At 51.0% G+C, this 16,447-nt stretch overlaps 1 protein-coding gene across 1 annotated transcript in view; it reads right to left on the bottom strand.

The window, feature by feature from the left end:
- Nucleotides 1-3,885: 3,885 nt before the first annotated feature.
- The window catches only part of LOC132385646 (src kinase-associated phosphoprotein 2-like), a 410,120-nt gene continuing 397,558 nt past the window's right edge, over nt 3,886-16,447 (bottom strand). Inside the window, exon 5 of the mRNA XM_059957835.1 lies at nt 3,886-4,016. Within this exon, the coding sequence (XP_059813818.1) occupies nt 3,886-4,016 (131 nt within the window). The remainder of the gene's footprint in view (nt 4,017-16,447) is intronic.

Raw genomic sequence — 16,447 nt, 5'->3', positions numbered from 1 at the left:
GCAGAGGAGATTCTCCAGGATGCTGCCCGGATTAGAGAGGGTGCAGAGGAGATTCACCAGGGTGCTGCCTGGATTAGAGAGGGTGCAGAGGAGATTCACCAGGATGCTGCCTGGATTAGAGAGGGTGCAGAGGAGATTCACCAGGATGCTGTCTGGATTAGAGAGGGTGCAGAGGAGATTCAGCAGGATGCTGCCTGGATTAGAGAGGGTGCAGAGGACAGGTTGAGCAGGCTTTTATTGTTGGAGAGTTGCAGGATGAGAGATGTACAATATGATGAGAGGTATAGATCGAGTGGAGAGCCAGAGACTTTTTTTTCCCAGGACGGAAGTACTTAATACGACAGGGCATCTTTTGAATTGAATTGACTTTGTTACTTAATTCTATCACATGCTTGAGGAGTAAGAATCTTTATGTTATGTCTGTGTCTAAATGTGCAATGTGCAAATTATGGTGAATTGTGATAAATAGTATGTAGATATTATTAAGATACTACTGTAAATAGTAAGATATGCAACAGGACAGTCAATATATCATAGAAGTACAGTTGCGTCAGCGTGAATCAGTCAGTCTGATGGCCTGGTGGAAGAAGTTGTCCCAGAACCTGTTGGTCCTGGTTTTTATGCTGCGGTACCGTTTCCCGGATGGTAGCAGTTGGTACAGTTTGTGGTTGGGGTGACTCGGGTCCTCAATGATACTTTGGGCCCTTTTTACACACCTGTCTCTGTAAATGTCCTGAATACTGGGAAGCTCACAACTACAGATGCGCTGGGCCATCTGCACCACTCTTTGCAGAGTCCTGCGATTGAGGGAGGTACAGTCCCCGTACCAGGCAGTGATGCAGCCAGTCAGGATGCTCTCAATTCTGCCTCTGTAGAAAGTTCTTAGGATTTGGGGGCCCATACCAAACTTCCTCAGCCGTCTGAGGTGAAGGAGGTGCTGTTGTGCATTTTTCACCACACAGCTGGTACAGACCACGAGGTCCTCGGTGATGTGGATGCAGAGGAACTTGAAACATAGAAAATAGGTGCAGGAGTAGGCCCTTCGGCCCTTCGAGCCTGCACCGCAATTCAGTATGATCATGGTTGATTATCCAACTCAGGACCCTGTACCTGCTTTCTCTCCATACCCACTGATCCCTTTAGCCACAAGGGCCATATCTAACTCCCTCTTAAATGTAGCCAATGAACCGGCCTCAACTGTTTCCTGTGACAGAGAATTCCACAGATTCACCACTCTCTGTGTGAAGAAGTTTTTCCTCATCTCGGTCCTAAAGGGCTTCCCCTTTATCCTTAACCCCCCCCCCCCCCATTCTGGACTTCCCCAACATCGGAAACAATCCTCCTGCATCTAGCCTTAAAGCTGTTCACCCTCTGAACCCCAGATCCACTGATGTCATTTGGGGCTAGCCTGTCTCCATTCCTCCTGCAGTCCACGACCAGCTCCTTTGTGTCATGGAGTCAGACCGCTCAGCCCATCGTATCCACACTGGCCAGTGGGCACCCAGCCAGAGGGATGGCCCTCCCCCATGTCCTTGGTCTTGAGCTTGCCATGCTATACGGAGGGAAGTGTAGAGGGGCGTTGGAGGTAGGTGTTTTACTCTGAGAGTGGTGGAACACATTGCCTTTATAGATACACAGGGGAGACTTAAGAGACAGTTTGATGGGATAAACGGGAAGTGGAGGACGATGTGGGAGAGAAGGGTCTTGGACTAGCTGACATGGTCACGTTGGCCTATTTGGTGTCCCGGGGATAGCTGAGACCTGGCACAGGTTGGGGCCATCGGTGGGAGATTTCTGACGGGCCGAGTGGCCTCAACGTTTACCAGTACTGAGGTCTGATTCAGATCCACTCTGGACAGCGCCCCCTTCTTAGAGCCGGGAACCCGGGAGCTGACTGACGCACGCAGAACGCCGGAGGAATTCAGCAGGTCGGGCAGCGTCGATGGCGATGAATAAACAGTCGACGTTTCGGGCCCAGACCCTTCTTCAGGACTGGGAAGGAAAGGGGAATAAAAGGTGGGGGGGGGTGTGGGGAAGGAGGGGTTAGAGGATGTCAGGTTGGGTGGGGAGGGTGGGGGAGATGAAGTAAGAAGCTGGGAGATGATTGGAGGAAAAAGATGAGGGCTGAAGAAGGAATCTGATAGGAGAGGAAAGTGGACCGTGGGACGAAGAGAAGGAGGAGGGACACCAGGGGGAGGTGATAGGCGATGAGAAGAGGTAAGATGCCAGAGTGGGGGATAGGAGAAGAGGGGAGGAGGAGGGGGGAATCTTTTGCTTCAAGTTAAGAAAGCTTATGGGGTGTTATCTTTCATAAGTTGAGGGATTGAGTTTAAGGGACGTGATGTAATGATGCAGCTCTATAAAACTCTAGTTAGGCCACACTTGGAGTACTGTGTCCCGTTCTGGTCGCCTCACTATAGGAAGGATGTGGAAGCATTGGAAAGGGTACAGAGGAGATTTACCAGGATGCTGCCTGGTTTAGAGAGTATGCATTATGATCAGAGATTTAGGGAGCTCGGGCTTTACTCTCCAGAGAGAAGGAGGACGGGAGGAGACATGATAGAGGTGTACAAGATATTAAGAGGAATAGACAGAGTGGACAGTCAGCGCCTCTTCCCCAGGGCACCACTGCTCAGTACAAGAGGACATGGCTTTAAGGTAAGGGGTGGAAAGTTCAAGGGGGATATTAGAGGAAGGTTTTTCACTCAGAGAGTGGTTGGTGCGTGGAATGCACTGCCTGAGTCAGTGGTGGAGGCAGATACACTAGTGAAGTTTAAGAGACTACTAGACAGGTATATGGAGGAATTTAAGGTGGGGGTTATATGGGAGGCAGGGTCTGAGGGTCAGCACAACATTGTGGGCCGAAGGGCCTGTAATGTGCTGCACTGTCCTATGTTCACCGGAAGGATAAATCGATGTTGGTGCCATCAGGCTGGAGGCGACCCAGGCGGAACACGAAGAGTTGCCCACCCGCCCTGAGGAGGCCGTGAGCGGGGATGGGGAGGGTAGTGGCCTGGCCACCAGGACATTCCGCACTTCGTTGTCTGCCTGATCCTGCCATTGCCGCCGCTCTGGAGATTCGCTGAGAACACATCTCAGGCTTGTATAAACTGACGTGGGCGTACCTGAGCAGAAAGCTTACTCTGAACTTTGACCCCGCATCCCCTTGCGGAAAGGGGGGGGGGTCTCCAGTTTCAGGCTTTTGGGGATCAGCGCAGCGGGGGAGGCGCAAAACTCCCTGCGGTGCTCAAGGAGACCTTATCTGCCCCAAGCGTCGCCGGCCAACTTTTATCGACGCGCGACTGAGGGCATCCAGATACACGGAGCGCCGGTGCGGGAGTCAAGCTCCGGCGGGTGATGAGGTCGCCAACTACTCGACTACCGATCCTGCAGTCAGTCTGCAGCTCGTAGTGCTGGTAACGCCATGAAAGGCCCGTCCCATCGCGGGGTCTGTTCACTCTACCCCGGGGTGAAGAGTACGCCTCTGGTCCGTGTCCGTTCCGGGGGTTCGCTTTCCTTTGGTCTCCACCGGACACTCGGCTCTCGCCACGCAGCCCCGGTACCGCCGCTCTCACAGGTGGGCTAAGCCAGGTTTGTGAACCTAACATCCCGCTGAGATGGGGACGTGTCTGGCACAGCGTGTGAAGTCTGGGCCGGATGAGATCCGGAGTGAGATCCAAAGGCCGGGAACGCGTGACGAGACACAGAAGGCGTCATGGTCGTCCAAGGAAGAACCGGGTTGCGACTCGTACCACTGGACCCGGGTTTCCGTGGTCGAGGGAGAGGATCCGCCCCCAGTACAACGGCTTTTCCACCTTTTAAAGCTCACCCCCCCGCCCACACAGACCCCCAGGTTTCCCGTTGCCGTCCGGAATTCCACCAGGGTCACGGGGTGCTGCCCTGAAGGAGCGGGGAGTTTCTCGGCAACGTACCTCTGCGCTTCTTCTCCAAGTAGCCATGCTTCAGCACGCTGGACAGGTCCTGCGCGGCGATGAGCGGGATGTCTTCGAAAAGCGCTGGAAAACACAGGAGCAGGAACATCAATCGTGTGCGTGGTCCCAGCAACGCCATATCCCCCGGCGAGGCAGAGGGAGGTTTGACTGAGAACACCCCCCCCCCACCACACACAGACACACATAAACATGCACACACACACACACACACACACACACACATAAAGATATACACACACACAGAGACACACACACACACACACAGAGACACAGACACACACACACACACACACACACACACACACACACACACACACACACACACACACACACACACAATGCTGGAGGAATTCAGCAGCCCCTACAGAAATAAGTAAAAACAGAGATATTTCGGGCCGAGACTCTTCAGCAGGATGGTGAATCTACAAATGGTGCTTGGGTGGGTTTAGGAGTGTGAATGTTTCTTTTTTCAATCTCAAAGCCAACTTGAATTGCACCCTCAAATCTCCCCCATCATATAAATACTATTGCAAAGAAAGCCCAACAGCGCCCCTACCTCCGCAGGAGTGTGTGGAGGTTCACCATGTCATCAAAAACCTTGGCAAACTTCTATAGACGTGTGGTGGAAGGTGTGGGAACAACAATGCCTTTCAACGGAAAATCCTACAAATTTGAACCTGCGATCATGGTGACCATCTTGCTCATGGCCATTCCAATACCCACGCTGACCATCGAGTGACCATCTCACCCTATCCAATAGGAATCACATCAGATCCACACTGACCATCGAGTGACCATCTCACCCTATCCAATAGGAATCACATTGATCCACACTGACCATCACGTGACCATCTCACCCTATCCAATAGGAATCACATTGATCCACACTGGCCATCACGTGACCATCTCACCCTATCCAATAGGAATCACATTGATCCACACTGACCATCGAGTGACCCTATCCAACAGGAATCACATTGATCCACACTGACCATCACGTGACCATCTCAACCTATCCAACAGGAATCACATTGATCCACACTGGCCATCACGTGACCATCTCACCCTATCCAACAGGAATCACATTGATCCACACTGACCATCACGTGACCATCTCAACCTATCCAACAGGAATCACATTGATCCACACTGACCATCACGTGACCATCTCACCCTATCCAATTGGAATCACATTGATCCACACTGGCCATCACGTGACCATCTCACCCTATCCAATAGGAATCACATTGATCCACACTGACCATCACGTGACCATCTCACCCTATCCAATAGGAATCACATTGATCCACACTGACCATCACGTGACCATCTCACCCTATCCAATAGGAATCACATTGATCCACACTGACCATCGAGTGACCATCTCACCCTATCCAACAGGAATCACATTGATCCACACTGACCATCGAGTGACCCTATCCAACAGGAATCACATTGATCCACACTGACCATCACGTGACCATCTCACCCTATCCAACAGGAATCACATTGATCCACACTGACCATCACGTGACCATCTCACCCTATCCAACAGGAATCACATTGATCCACACTGACCATCACGTGACCATCTCACCCTATCCAACAGGAATCACATTGATCCACACTGACCATCACGTGACCATCTCACCCTATCCAATAGGAATCACATTGATCCACACTGACCATCACGTGACCATCTCACCCTATCCAACAGGAATCACATCAGATCCACACTGACCATTACGTGACCATCTCCCCCTATCCAACAGGAATCACATTGATCCGCACTGACCATCACGTGACCATCTCACCCTATCCAATAGGAATCACATTGATCCACACTGACCATCACGTGACCATCTCACCCTTTCCAATAGGAATCACATTGATCCACACTGACCATCACGTGACCATCTCACCCTATCCAACAGGAATCACATTGATCCACACTGACCATCGAGTGACCATCTCACCCTATCCAACAGGAATCACATCGGATCCACACTGACCATTACGTGACCATCTCACCCTATCCAACAGGAATCACATTGATCCACACTGACCATCGAGTGACCATCTCACCCTATCCAACAGGAATCACATCAGATCCACACTGACCATCGAGTGACCATCTCACCCTATCCAACAGGAATCACATTGATCCACACTGACCATCGAGTGGTCACATACACACACAGTGCCTATAAAAATAATTGAACTCCGTTGGAGCGTTTCATGTTTCATTGTTTCATTGCACTGAATCTCAGCAGATTTAATTTGGCTATTTGTTGACACTGATCACCAGAGAGAGACTTTTTGGTGCCAAAGTGAATTCAGATCCAATGAGTTTCGTCTGGGTTGTCTGGTTTTGTCCCACAATCCGTGGATGTATTGTTCAGGCTGTTAACTGGTCGTTGTACAAAGTCAAGTCTCATCAATGTACGTTAGTGGTACACAACCCTTCTTCCCCACAGACTCAGGGTATGTCAGCAGCATTCAACCCCATAGATTCTTCTTCCTCCCCCCCCCCCCGACAGCCGCAAAACATCAAAACACCCTGGAAATGTTCGGAGAAAATCATCACAACCTCCCCCCCCCACCCCGTCAACAACATACAAACAAAATAAAAAGTGTCAAGTTAGGAAACGGGGAAGTACAACGAGATCTAGGTGTCCTTGTTCATCAGTCAATGAAAGCAAGCACGCAGGTACCGCAGGCAGTGAAGAAAGCTAATGGCACATTGGCCTTCATAACAAGGGGAGTTGAGTATTGGAGCAAAGAGGTCCTTCTGCAGTTGTACAGGGCCCTGGTGAGACCACACCTGGAGTATTGTGTGCAGTTTTGGTCTCCAAACTTGAGGAAGGACATTCTTGCTATTGAGGGAGTGCAGCGTAGGTTCACAAGGTTAATTCCCGGAATGGTGGGACTGTCATATGTTGAAAGATTGGAGCGACTGGGGCCTGTATCCACTGGAATTTAGAAGGATGAGAGGGGATCTGATTGAAACATATAAGATTATTAAGGGATTGGACACGCTAGAGGCAGGAAACATGTTCCCGCTGATGGGCGAGTCCAGAACCAGAGGCCACAGTTTAAGAATAAGGGGTAGGCCATTTAGAACAGAGATGCGGAAAAACTTTTTCACCCAGAGAGTGGTGGATATGTGGAATGCTCTGCCCCAGAAGGCAGTGGAGGCCAAGTCTCTGGATGCTTTCAAGAGAGAGTTAGATCGAGCTCTTATAGATAGTGGGGTCAAGGGAGATGGTGAGAGGGCAGGAACGAGGTACTGATTGTGTATGATCAGCCATGATCACAGTGAATGGCGGTGCTGGCTTGAAGGGCCGAATGGCCTACTCCTGCACCTACTGCCTATTGTCTAAAAACCCCAAATCGTACACACGGCAAAAAACGTGAGTGAGAAAGACAGACTGCAGAGCAGCAGATCGAAGAAGCCCAGGCATATTAAGCTCAGTGCCCTCCCGCGCCGGCCAGCGGATGGAAAGGAGCGACCAGCGAACCGGGAGTGCATCAGAACGTGGACAAGGGCAACTTGCCCCGCGGTGGGGCTCGGGCTGGATCGGCGGGGGGGGGGGGGGGGGAGGTGGGGTGGCTGGGCGGCACATCCTGGTTGTCCACACTGTGTCTGGGAAGGAAATCAGTGCTCGTACTCCAGATGAGCCGGAAGTGACCATTAAGCCAGTGACCTGCGGACCCCAGGATGTGAACAGCTGATGCAGAGGGATGGAGGGAAACTCGACAGGCTGCGAATGTAAGTGTGTTCGGGCACACCCAGACAGTTACTCGTACATTGTCTCCTGTCGGGTGGTTTTTATATTTATTGCGGTTTTTTTAACACACCTGGAAAAGCAATCGTTTCCTTCCCCTTCACACTTGAGTACTGAGGATTATTCTAACTGTCTGCATCGCCATCTGGTACGGAGATGGTGGTGGTGGGCTCTGCACAGGATCGAAACAAGCTGCAGAGAGTTGTAAACACAGTCAGCCCCCATCAGGGGGCATCAGCCTCCCCCCCCAGAATCCAGGACATCTTCCGGGAGTGATGACTCAAAAAGGCGGCGTCCATCATTAAGGACCCCCCCCCCCCCACCCACCGCCCAGAGCATGCCCTCTACTCATTGCTACCATCAGGGAGGAGGTTCAGGAGCCTGAAGACACACACTCAGTGATTCAGGAACAGCTTCTTCCCCTCTGCCATCAGGGAGGAGGTACAGGAGCCTGAAGACACACACTCAACGATTCAGGAACAGCTTCTTCCCCTCTGCCATCAGGGAGGAGGTACAGGAGCCTGAAGGCACACACTCAACGATTCAGGAACAGCTTCTTCCCCTCTGCCATCAGGGAGGAGGTACAGGAGCCTGAAGACACACACTCAACGATTCAGGAACAGCTTCTTCCCCTCTGCCATCAGGGAGGAGGTACAGGAGCCTGAAGACACACACTCAGCGATTCAGGAACAGCTTCTTCCCCTCTGCCATCAGGGAGGAGGTACAGGAGCCTGAAGACACTCACTCAACGATTCAGGAACAGCTTCTTCCCCTCCGCCATCAGGGAGGAGGTACAGGAGCCTGAAGACACACACTCAACGATTCAGGAACAGCTTCTTCCCCTCTGCCATCAGGGAGGAGGTACAGGAGCCTGAAGACACACACTCAACGATTCAGGAACAGCTTCTTCCCCTCTGCCATCAGGGAGGAGGTACAGGAGCCTGAAGACACTCACTCAACGATTCAGGAACAGCTTCTTCCCCTCCGCCATCAGGGAGGAGGTACAGGAGCCTGAAGACACACACTCAACGATTCAGGAACAGCTTCTTCCCCTCTGCCATCAGGGAGGAGGTACAGGAGCCTGAAGACACACACTCAGTGATTCAGGAACAGTTTCTTCCCCTCTGCCATCAGGGAGGGTGTACAGGAGCCTGAAGACACACACTCAGCGATTCAGGAACAGCTTCTTCCCCTCTGTCATCAGGGAGGAGGTAAAGGGCCTGAAGACACACATTCAATGATTCAGGAACAGCTTCTTCCCCTCTGCCATCAGGGAGGAGGTACAGGAGCCTGAAGACACACACTCAACGATTCAGGAACAGCTTCTTCCCCTCTGCCATCAGGGAAGAGGTACAGGAGCCTGAAGACACACACTCAACGATTCAGGAACAGCTTCTTCCCCTCTGTCATCAGGGAGGAGGTACAGGAGCCTGAAGACACACACTCAACGATTCAGGAACAGCTTCTTCCCTTTTGCCATCCAATTTCTGAATGGGCATTGAACCCGTCAGCACTACCTCACTACCGTTTTTGCAGCATTTACTTAAATTAACTTTTCTACACACACTGTAATTCACTGTGTTTATGATTATTTAGTGCTGCCGCAAAACGACAAATTTCACGACATGTAAACATGATCCTGCCCCATTCTGATTTTGAGAACCCACGCCTGTACTTTGTGACCCAAAAATCCCTGTGACGTTGTCACAACAACCAATAAAGTTGCACCAATGGCTGCAACATCCTCTGGGGAGCCCTCGGGTTGGGCCTGGCACCGCGGAAGAGCAGGTCTGTGCCCTTTATCCGATTAAAAGGACTTTAGGATGGAGCTGAGGCACGTCATGGAAACCAGACGCTGAGGGGATCTCAGCAGGCCGGGCAGCGTCTATGGAAAAGATTGAACAGTCGACGTTTCCGGCCGAGACCCTTCATAAGGACAGAGACCAACCTCCCCTCTACGGGACCTGTCCACACTTCTTGTTGCTTCACTAAGACAACCAGCGTAATGAAAGACCCCCACCCCCTCAACTCCCAGCCCGGACAATCCATCGGGCAGAAGGTACACAATTTTGAAAGCACGGACCGCCAGGCTCAAGGACAGCCGTTATCACAGAGTAGCACTGACCTCTGCTATGATAAGATGGACCTCTTGATCTCACTCCCTACATCGTTAGAGGGCTCTGCGGTAGGGAAATTCCGGGCAGTTTCCAGAGTAGGCTAGATGGTCATTGTGGGTTGAAGGGCCTGCTGTGACCGCACTGTACTCTCTGTGGGCAGCTTTTACACTTTATTCTGAATCGTTAATGTTCTACCTCGTTCCAGCTCAGGTGTTTTCACGTCTTGGACCAATACCTCAAGGCAAGGGGTCCTTGGGGGAGCCCCTGCTCCTGCTCAACGTGCGGTGACGTGATTTGACCCGGACGGGCAGGATGCAAGACAGGTTTTTGCAAATCACCTCCTGCTAAATTTTTAGGGACCACTTGTGCTGGGTTCAGGATAGGTTTGTCCCACTGAGACAAGGGGAAAAAGAAACGGTAGGGAGAGGGAACTGTGGCTGATGAAACACATGAGGCAACTCGTCGAGAGGGAGAAGGAAGCGTATGTTAGAAGCAGGAAGCAGGAGGGGCTCATGAGAAATATAGGGTAGCCAGGGAGGAGCTTAAGAAAGGACTCAGGAGAGCTCGAAGGGGGCATGAGAAGGCCTTGGCATGGAGGATTAAGGAGAACCCCAAGGCGTTCTGTGCGTATGTGAAGAACAGGAGGATGACGAGAATGAAGGTGGGACGGTTAAAGGATAAAGAGGGCAACATGTGCCTGGAGGCAGAGGCGGTTGGGGAGGTCCTAAATGAATACTTCGCTTCAGTATTCACAAGTGAAAAGGGTGAGGTCGAAATAGAACAGGCCTGTGTGCTGGACAATGTGGAGATTAAGGAAGAAGAAGTGCTGGATCTTGTTAAAAACATCAAAATTGATGTCCCCAGGGCCGGGCGTGATATACCCCAGGTTGCTGTGGGGAAGTGAGAGAAAAGATCGCTGGAGCAGTAGCTATGATCTTTGAATCCTCTTTGGCTGCAGGGGAAGTGCACAGAGGGTTGTGAGTGCCTGGAATGACTTGCCAGGAATGGTGGGGGAGGCTAAAACAAGTCAAGTCAACTTTTATTGTCATTTCGACCATAACTGCTGGTACAGTGCATAGTAAAAATGAGACAACGTTTTTCAGGACCATGGTGCTACATGACACAGTACAAGAACTAGACTGAACTACGTAAAAGGCAACACAGAAAAAAACTACACTAAACTACAGACCTACCCAGGACTGCATAAAGTGCACAAAACAGTGCAGGCATTACAATAAATAATAAACAGGACAATAGGGCAGTAAGGTGTCAGTCCAGGCTTTGGGTATTGAGGAGTCTGATGGCCTGGGGGAAGAAACTGTTACACAGTCTGGTCGTGAGAGCCTGAATGCTTCGGAGCCTTTTCCCAGACGGCAGGAGGGAGAAGAGTTTGTATGAGGGGTGTGTGGGGTCCTTCACGATGCCGTTTGCTCTGCAGATGCAGCGTGTGGTGTAAATGTCCGTGATGGTGGGAAGAGAGACCCCGATGATCTTCTCAGCTGACCTCACTATCCGCTGCAGGGTCTTGCGATCCGAGATGGTGCAATTTCCGAACCAGACAGTGATGCAGCTGCTCAGGACGCTCTCAATACACCCCTGTAGAATGTGATGAGGATGGGGGGTGGGAGATGGACTTTCCTCAGCCTTCGCAGAAAGTAGAGACGCTGCTGGGCTTTCTTTGCTGTGGAGCTGGTGTTGAGGGACCGGGTGAGATTCTCCACCAGGTGAACACCGAGAAATTAGGGGTATTTAAGAGCCTCTTGGACAGGCACGTGGATGAAAGAAAAATAGAGGGTTACGGGGTAGTGTGGGTTAAGTACATATTTTTTGAGGATTATATGGGTCGGCACAAGGGCCTGGACTGTGTCGTAGTATTCTAGTGTCCAGTGTCACCATGGACCAGCCTGGGACTCTTGGGGGCTTAGTTAGTAGTTGCAAAGAAGCATAATAGAATCAGTGAAAAAACTACACGCAGACAACTAGGGTGCAGAAGACAACAAACTGTGCAAATGCAGAAACAAACAAACAAACAAGCAATAAATATTCAGAAAAGGGGATAAAGAGTCCTTGAAAGGGAAGCGGGCGAAAGGCAGGTTAGGCAGAACTGAGTCCAGACATCATTTCATTGAACGCCTCGACAGGCCACCTGGCCGATTTCCTGCTGCTGTTTCTGATGTGCTGATGTAACCACCGTGCAAGAGGGGACGAACGGTGCAAATACAAAAGGAAAAGCAAAGTAACAGTAAATAAATAACGCCGAGAACACGAGTGGTAGAGTCCACAGGTTGTGGAATCGGTTCAGTGAGTGAAGTTACCCCCTCTGGTTCAAGAGCCTGATGGTTGAGGGGTAATAACTCTCCCTGAACCTGGTGGTGTGAGTCCTGAGGCTCCTGTACCTCCTTCCTGATGGGTGAGGAGTAATAACTCTCCCTGAACCTGGTGGTGTGAGTCCTGAGGCTCCTGTACCTCCTTCCTGATGGTTGAGGGGTAATAACTGTCCCTGAACCTGGTGGTGTGGGTCCTGAGACTCCTGTACCCCCTTCCTGATGGTTGAGGGGTAATAACTGTCCCTGAACCTGGTGGTGTGGGTCCTGAGGCTCCTGTACCCCCTTCCTGATGGTTGAGGGGTAATAACTGTCCCTGAACCTGGTGGTGTGGGTCCTGAGGCTCCTGTACCCCCTTCCTGATGGTTGAGGGGTAATAACTGTCCCTGAACCTGGTGGTGCGGGTCCTGAGGCTCCTGTACCTCCTTCCTGATGTTTGAGGGGTAATAACTGTCTCTGAACCTGGTGGTGTGGGTCCTGAGGCTCCTGTACCTCCTTCCATATTGTTGAGCGGGTAATAACTGTTCCTGAACCTGGTGGTGGGGGTCCTGAGGCTCCTGTACCTCCTTCCTGATGGCGGCAGCGAGAAGAGAGCACGGCCTGGTTGATGGCGTCCCTGATGGCGGCAGCGAGAAGAGAGCACGGCCTGGTTGATGGCGTCCCTGATGGCGGCAGCGAGAAGAGAGCACGGCCTGGTTGATGGCGTCCCTGATGGCGACACTGACACCCTGGCACTTGTGACACTAATAAACCAGTACCAATTTGCAAATTGCGAGGACGTTTCACTTCACGGGAGAGTCCGGGACCAGAAGGCAGCGGTCTCAGGGTGGAAGGGCCAGAGGGCGGGGAACCTGTGGGAATTCATTACCGCAGGCGGCTGTGGAGGCCGAGCCATTGGGTGTACCTAAAGTGGTGTCAACGGTCAGGGGGACTGGGCAGGAGAGCGGTGTTCAGAGGGACAGATTTACAGAGCAGATTCAATGGGCCGAATGGCCTTACGGACCGGTTCAAGCACCGTGACGCTTCCATGAGACCACAGAAGCAGAACCAGGCAATTTGGCCCATCGAGTCGGCTCCACCATCTCATCATGACTGATCCATTTCCCCTCTCCGTCCCGACGCCCCCTGCCTTCGATCTGTTACCCCTTCACGCCCTGACCAGTCAGGAACCTACCAACCTCTGCCTTAAATACACCCAATGACTCGGCCTCCACGGCCGCCTGTGGCGACGAATTCCACAGATTCACCACCCTGTGGCTGAAGAAATTCCTCCTCATCTCCGTTCTAAAGGGACGTCCCTCCCGTCCTCGACTTACCCCCCCCCCCCACCACCGGAAACATCTCCACACCCACTCTGCCGAGGCCTTTCACCGCCTGATACTTTTCAATTGGGTCACCCCTCATTCCGAAGCCACCAAACACCCGTCACATGACAAGCCTGGGAATCCGCGGATCAGTTTCCCGGAAACCCTCTCCAACCTCAGCTCACCCTTTCCGAAACAAGGGGCTCCAAACTGCTCCAAATGAGGCCTCGCCAGTGCCTTCTGTATGTGATAAATAAAATTTAACAGCCTGTTTTGAAGCGACCAAGACCACTGTCCCGCCGCCCTAATGAAGACAAACTTTGTTTGCGTCCTCCGCTCTACCGACCCAGCAGGCAAATGGCCCTCTCCGGCGTTCATTAGGGGCGCTCAAACATCGTGACGGATGGTGATTTTGGGCCAAGAGCCAGCAGGCAGGAGAGCGGAGCGATGGGGCAGGGCCCGGCCTAGCGGGATTAAGAAAACCGCCGGCTCTTGGGCAAACCGCCCCTCGCCGCCCCCCGCCCCTCTCTGCGAGCGCACGGCCCTGGCACCTGCTGGAATCGGTGGCGCAGGCAAACAGAAGCGCGCTCGGCACGCAGGAGTATATTCTTGTTGTGTGTGTGTGTGTTTTCATTTATTAATCGTGAGATGCGCATAAACAAAACGGGAAAAATAAGCAGACTGGGACATCTCTTCCCTAAAGCAATATAACCCCACCAGCAGAATATCCTTCCCCGCAACCTCTCGCCAGATGCCCGGCATGACATTATATATCTGCGGGTTGTTTTTGTTTTTAAATTCCATTTCATATTTTGCCGCTGAAAGCCAACAAGCGCACACAATAACCAGCTGAGGGCCGCGGAGGGAAGATTCCGCCCCCCCACACCCCGCCCCCCCCAGGAGGCCTGTATTAATATGCATGGTTAAAAGATACGGCGTTACCCGGGGACCTGCATCGCGGAGCCGGCATTGCTTGAGTGGTTTAACATCATTGCTTGCACGCTGGCTGTGAACGCGAGCAGGATTCCCCAGGACCCCGCAACTAATCTATTGCATAAATCACTGAACTCTGACGGGTAATACAACAAAATAAGACGCGGAATTGAAAGCTGCAGCCAAGTGCATTAAAAGATCAATTAAGGTCTGTAGACCCAGCAGATATTACAACGTTTCTCCCCTCTCGCTCCGCACTTAATATCTCTGATTGGTCTTTTCGTTATGTGCGGGCTAATGGTGCGAACAGAACATTGCGGCTCACCCCACACGCAGACCCCGTTAGTTATTTCTTCCATAACATGTTTTTTTTTAAATATCATTATTATTTTGCTTTTAAGACAATTCCCCTTCTTTTACTAAACAGCTGGTTGTCGGGCGCGCGTTTGAGAGTTGCAATCGACTCTGCCGCGTCGGCTGCGGTTGAACAGGGGTGCCGGGGCATTTGCGCGCTCTTTGGCCGATGCCCCTGATGTGCCGGAGGCATCAAGCACACCGATTTGACCCCCTCCTCTCCCCTCCCGAACACACGACTCCACTCCACACGGGGGAGGGGGGGGGCACTGCCTCTTGATTCAACGACCTGCGGGCTTCAACCGTTTGCGCGATTTGTAATTTTATATAAACCATATAACAATTACAGCACGGAAACAGGCCATCTCCGCCCTTCTAGTCCGTGCCGAACGCTTACTCTCACCTAGTCCCACCGACCTGCACTCAGCCCATAACCTTCCATTCCTTTCCTGTCCATATACCTATCCAATATTACATTAAATGACAATACCGAACCTGTCTCTACCACTTCTACTGGAAGCTCATTCCACACAGCTACCACTCTCTGAGTAAAGAAGTTCCCCCTCGTATTACCCCTAAACTTTTGCCCCCTAACTCTCAACTCATGTCCTCTTGTTTGAATCTCCCCTACTCTCAATGGAAAAAGCCCATCCACGTCAACTCTATCTATCTCCCTCATAATTTTAAATACCTCTATCAAGTCCCCCCTCAACCTTCTACGCTCCAAAGAATAAAGACCTAACTTGTTCAACCTTTCTCTGTAACTTAGGTGGTGAAATCCAGGCAACATTCTAGTAAATCTCCTCTGTACTCTCTCTATTTTGTTGATATCTTTCCCATAATTCGGTGACCAGAACTGTACACAATACTCCAAATTTGGCCTCACCAATGCCTTGTACAATTTTAACATTACATCCCAACTCCCATACGTAATGTTCTGACTTATAAAGGTCAGCATACCAAAAGCTTTCTTCACCACCCTATCCACATGAGATTCCACCTTCAGGGAACTATGCACCATTATTCCTAGATCATTCTGTTCTACTGCATTCCTCAATGCCCTACCATTTACCATGTATGTCCTATTTGGATTATTCCTACCAAAATGTAGCTCCTCACACTTATCAGCATTAAACTCCATCTGCCATCTTTCAGCCCACTCTTCTAACTGGCCTAAATCTCTCTGCAAGCTTTGAAAACCTACTTCAATATCCACAACACCACCTATCTTTGTATCATCTGCATACTTACTAATCCAATTTACCACCCCATCATCCAGATCATTAATGTATTTGTCAAACAGCATTGGACCCAGTACAGATCCCTGAGGCCCACCACTAGTCACCGGCCTCCAACCTGACAAACAGTTATCCACCACTACTCTCTGGCATCTCCCATCCAGCCACTGTTGAATCCATTTTACTACTTCAATATTAATACCTAATGATTGAACCTTCCTAACTAACCTGCCATGTGGAACCTTGTCAAAGGCCTTACTGAGGTCCATATAGACAACATCCACTGCTTTACCCTCATCAACTTTCCTCGTAACCTCTTCAAAAAATTCAATAAGATTTGTCAAACATGACCTTCCACGCACAAATCCATGTTGACTGTTTTTAATCAGACCCTGTCTATCCAGATAATTATATATACCATCTCGAAGAATACTTT

Source organism: Hypanus sabinus (assembly GCF_030144855.1).
Source record: "Hypanus sabinus isolate sHypSab1 chromosome X1 unlocalized genomic scaffold, sHypSab1.hap1 SUPER_X1_unloc_4, whole genome shotgun sequence".
In the NCBI taxonomy this organism is placed as follows: Eukaryota; Metazoa; Chordata; class Chondrichthyes; order Myliobatiformes; family Dasyatidae; genus Hypanus; species Hypanus sabinus.
Note: the sequence above shows the minus strand (reverse complement) of the source record. Positions and strands in the feature narration are given on the sequence as shown.